Source organism: Dipodascopsis tothii (genome assembly GCF_038497935.1).
Source record: "Dipodascopsis tothii strain CBS 759.85 unplaced genomic scaffold V1510scaffold_72, whole genome shotgun sequence".
In the NCBI taxonomy this organism is placed as follows: domain Eukaryota; kingdom Fungi; phylum Ascomycota; class Lipomycetes; order Lipomycetales; family Lipomycetaceae; genus Neoaidaea; species Neoaidaea tothii.
In genome coordinates this window covers 993-4,912 of record NW_027118056.1, presented here as the reverse complement: position 1 = coordinate 4,912, position 3,920 = coordinate 993, and the positions used below count along the sequence as shown (strand labels likewise).

The window sequence follows — 3,920 nt, the reverse complement described above, 5'->3', positions numbered from 1 at the left end:
GGCGCGCTCCGCGGTGCGGCTATATGCGGCTATATGCGGCTATATGCTGCGAGCCTCCGGCGGCGACTCCGTCGAGGGTAGGCCCTGCGGGCGGCCGGCCACCTGCAGCCTCGGCAGCTGCGCGCGGCTTGCGCCGCACGCCGTGCGGCTCATCTATAGGTACATTCTCTAAGCCAGTGCAGAGCACAACTAAACCCAAAACACACGTATCCCGAAAAGCAGTATATCACACGCGCAAGCGCTAGAGGTAGATGTTGTTGCGGCCGTAGTCCGGGCGGTGCGGCGCCGGGTCGTCCGGCTGGGCCGCAACGTGGTAGATGGCGTCGCCGCCGTGGGCCACCCATTTCTCCCACACGCGGGCGTAGGCGCGCTCGAGGTCCGCGACCCAGCGGCGCGTGTCGAACATGGGGTTGGACGTGCGGCCGACGAAGAACAGCCGGCGCAGGCCCAGCAGGTCGCCCGGGTCCGCGGCCAGCTGGCCGCAGTCGTCGACGCGGCCGTTGACGGCGGCAGGGTCGCCGGAGATGAGCCGCACGGCAGCGGCCTCGTACTCGGCCTCGGACGCCACGACGAGCTGGTGCACCACGCGCTGGCGGCGGCGGTCGTCGCCGGGCGGCACCGACGACGCCACGATGGACGCCGCGATGCGCGAGCACATCTTGTGGTCGTGCCGCGGGTACGTCAGGATCGGCGTGCCCGACCACAGCACGTCCGACGCGGTCGTGTGCGCGTTGCACTCGGGCGTGTCCAGGAACAGGTCCGGCACGCGCGCGCGCAGCAGGTGGTCGTCCTTGAGCGCGACGTCGGTGAACAGGATGCGCGCGGCCACGTCCGGGCCGGCCCAGGCCGCCGCAAAGGCCATCAGGTGGTGCTGGCCCAGCTCCGGGAACTTGAGCAGCCACAGCACGGCGTTCGGCACGCGCGCCAGGATCTGCAGCCACGACCGGAAGATGGCCGGGTCCAGCTTGTAGAGCTGGTTGAAGTTGGCCAGGATGACGGTGTCGTCGGCCAGCTGCGGAAAGAGCTTCTTGCGCAGGCTCCAGCGCCGCAGCAGCTCGTACCGCCACAGGCCGTCCTCCTTGGACAGCGCCAGGCCGCGCTCGGCGGCCCGCGCCGCGATCGCCTCGACCGTGGCGTAGTACCCGGGGTCCAGCGTGACGTCCGGCGCCGTCTGGCGCTGGTCGCAGCAGAAGAACGAGTGCCGGCAGTACACAATGTCCTCGTAGTACACCCAGTCGTCGTCGTTGGCGCAGCCGTGGTACCGCAGCACGCGCTCGGCCGGGCCGCCGTCCGGCCGGTACCGGCGCACGGTCGTCTCGGGCACCGTGATGGCGTCGCCGAGCAGGTAGTCGGACCACTCGGCGCCCATGGTGCCCGCGAAGCCCATGAACGCGATCGACACCGGCGCCGGCCGGCACGCGAAGATCTCGTTGCGCGCGCCCTTGGTGAACCCGTTGAGGTTGGCCAGGATGTGCACGCCGTCGTCGACGATCTGCTGGACGAGCCGCTCGTTGGACCACCCGGACGCGTCGTGGAACTGCGCGGCCTCCTTCTCGATCTTGCCGCGGTACCGCGAGCCGTCGGCCGGCGTCGTGGCGTAGCAGATGGCGTGCACGCGCGCGCGGTCGTGCATGCCGAAGACGGACTGCATCAGGTGCGCGAGCGGGTGGTTGTTGAAGTCGGACGAGACGTAGCCGACGCGCAGGACCGGCGCCGGCGGCGCGGGCGGCGGGTACACGTGCGCCGGCAGCCAGCCGGCGCGGCGCGTGGCCACGGACACGCGCAGGGCCGTGCGCCGCGAGATCTCGCGGATCTGGCGCGCGTTGAACGGGAACGTGAACGTGTGGAACGGGAGCACGGTCGGCGCCGGCGGCATGGGCAGCTCGTTCGGCACCCGCGGCTGCGGGTACGCCTCGGGCCGGGCCGCGGCCGGCGCCACGTAGAGGTCGCGGTACCAGCGCCACTTGGCCCGGCGCGCGGCGGTCTCGATGAGCTCGACGAGCTTGGCGCCCTCGTCGAGGCCGCCGGCGGCGTCGTCCAGCTCGCGCGTCCACACGGCGCGCTCGGCCGGCGTCCAGCCGCCGCAGGCGGCCTCGAGGTCGGCCTCGATCTGCGGCCGGCACTGGCGCACGATGCCCGCCCCCCAGCGCTGCGCGTCGGTCAGCTGGCGGCGCACGGTGGCCAGGATGGTCTCGATCCAGCCCGGGGTCGCCGTGGGACACAGCGCGCCCGCGGCGTCCACGCCGGCGGTCTCGGACGGGGCCGCGCCGCGGCCGGTCCAGTCGCACGCCGAGTTGAGCGCGTTGGCCAGGCCGCAGCTGGCCTCGTCGAACTTGGGGTTGGCGGCCACCGCGCGGCGGTAGTACTCGATCGCGACCGCCACGCGGCCCTGGTCCTTGACGGCGTTGGCCAGGTTGGCCAGCGCGATGTCGAACGTCGGGTCGCAGGCCACGGCCTTCTCGTACATGGCCACGGCCTCGTTGAGCCGGCCCTGGTCCTTGAGGAGCGAGCCCAGGTTGGTGTAGAGGTGCGGGTGCTCGGCGTCGAGCGAGAGCCCGTAGCGGTAGTACTCGAGCGCCAGCGCCTGCTCGTACGAGAACGAGGCCGCCGCGGACGACAGCGACGCCAGCAGGATGCCGATGTTGTTGGCCGTCGACGGCGACGCGTGCAGCGACAGCGAGAGGTAGTAGAGCGGGAGGATGTCGAACGGCGTCGGGACCTTGCCGTGGAGCTTGACGACCTTGGACGCCGAGGCCATGCCGTCCTGCAGGATCTTGGCGAGCGTCAGCAGCGCGTTGGACGTCGTCAGCACGATGGCGGCCTTGTGGGCGTCGCCGGCGACCGCGCGCAGCGGCGGCAGGTTGCCGACGGGCTCAAACACGTCGGCCACGCACGTCTGGGCCTGGGCCGGCGTCAGCAGCGGCGGCCGGCCGGCCGACTCGAGCGTGGCGCGGAAGTACGCCAGCAGGCCGTCCATGTCGGCGTCGATGCGGGTGACGGCCTGCAGCACGGCCGCGAACGCGTGGGCGGCGCCGAGGTGGTCGTCGACGGCGTAGAGCAGGTTGCCCTTGGCGTAGACCAGCCCCAGGTACCGCGAGATGTCGTAGGACGACACGAGCGCGGTGCCGGCCTGCTGCACAAAGTCCAGCACGGCCACGGCGTCGCCGTGGCGGTTCTGCGCGCACAGCAGCGAGACCAGGTGCTCGACGGCGTCCCAGTAGGACGGCCGCAGGCGGATCGCCTGCAGCCAGTAGGCCTCGGCCTCGGGCGCGCGGTCCTGGGCGCGCAGCGTGGCCGCCATGTTGGACATGGCCTCCACAAAGCCGGGCTCGACGTGGAGGATCTTGCGGTTGAGCTCGAGGCTCTTGTCGAGGTCGCCCAGCGACTGTCGTCAGCGCCGCCGCGCACGCACTCACATAAGCCAGGCAGCCCGAGAGCAGCCAGCCCTCGATGACGTCGAACTTGGACGCGTAGGGCGCGATCTGCAGCGCCAGGGCCTCGAGCTTGCGCAGCAGCTGGCCCAGCTCGGCCTTGTCCGCGCCCTTGGCCGCGTACTTCTTCTGCGCGAACGCCAGGTACCGCCGGTAGACGTAGAGCAGCTCCTGGCCGGACATGCGGCCCAGGCCGGCCACGTCCGCGCGGCCGCCGGGCCACGGGCTCTCGGTCGCGACCGCCGGCGGGCTCTCGCGGTCCGCGCGGCCGTCGGTCAGCGACAGCAGGTTCAGGTTGGACTGCAGGTTGTCGGCCGCAGGCAGCCCCGGGCTCGCCGCGCCGCCGAGCGGCGACGGCGGCGCCGGCGACAGCCGCGTCTGGTACTTGAACGACATCGGTGGGCCTCGGACGGGCGGGCGCGGCCCCAGACGTCGTGCCGGCGGACAAAGACCGCCGGCTCTTTGTGCGGCGCCCGGGCCGAATGCGCG

The 3,920-nt window shown here is 72.0% G+C and overlaps 1 protein-coding gene across 1 annotated transcript; it reads right to left on the bottom strand.

Annotated features, from left to right (window-relative positions):
- Positions 1-241: 241 nt before the first annotated feature.
- Positions 242-3,614, bottom strand: V1510DRAFT_371270 (glycosyl transferase family 41-domain-containing protein; the record flags this gene model as incomplete). The annotated part of the gene is made up of 3 exons (XM_066931472.1): positions 242-1,078; positions 1,130-3,385; positions 3,417-3,614. 3 exons carry the CDS (start codon positions 3,612-3,614, stop codon positions 242-244), a joined length of 3,291 nt encoding a protein of 1,096 aa, XP_066786316.1.
- Between the last annotated feature and the right edge of the window lie 306 nt (positions 3,615-3,920).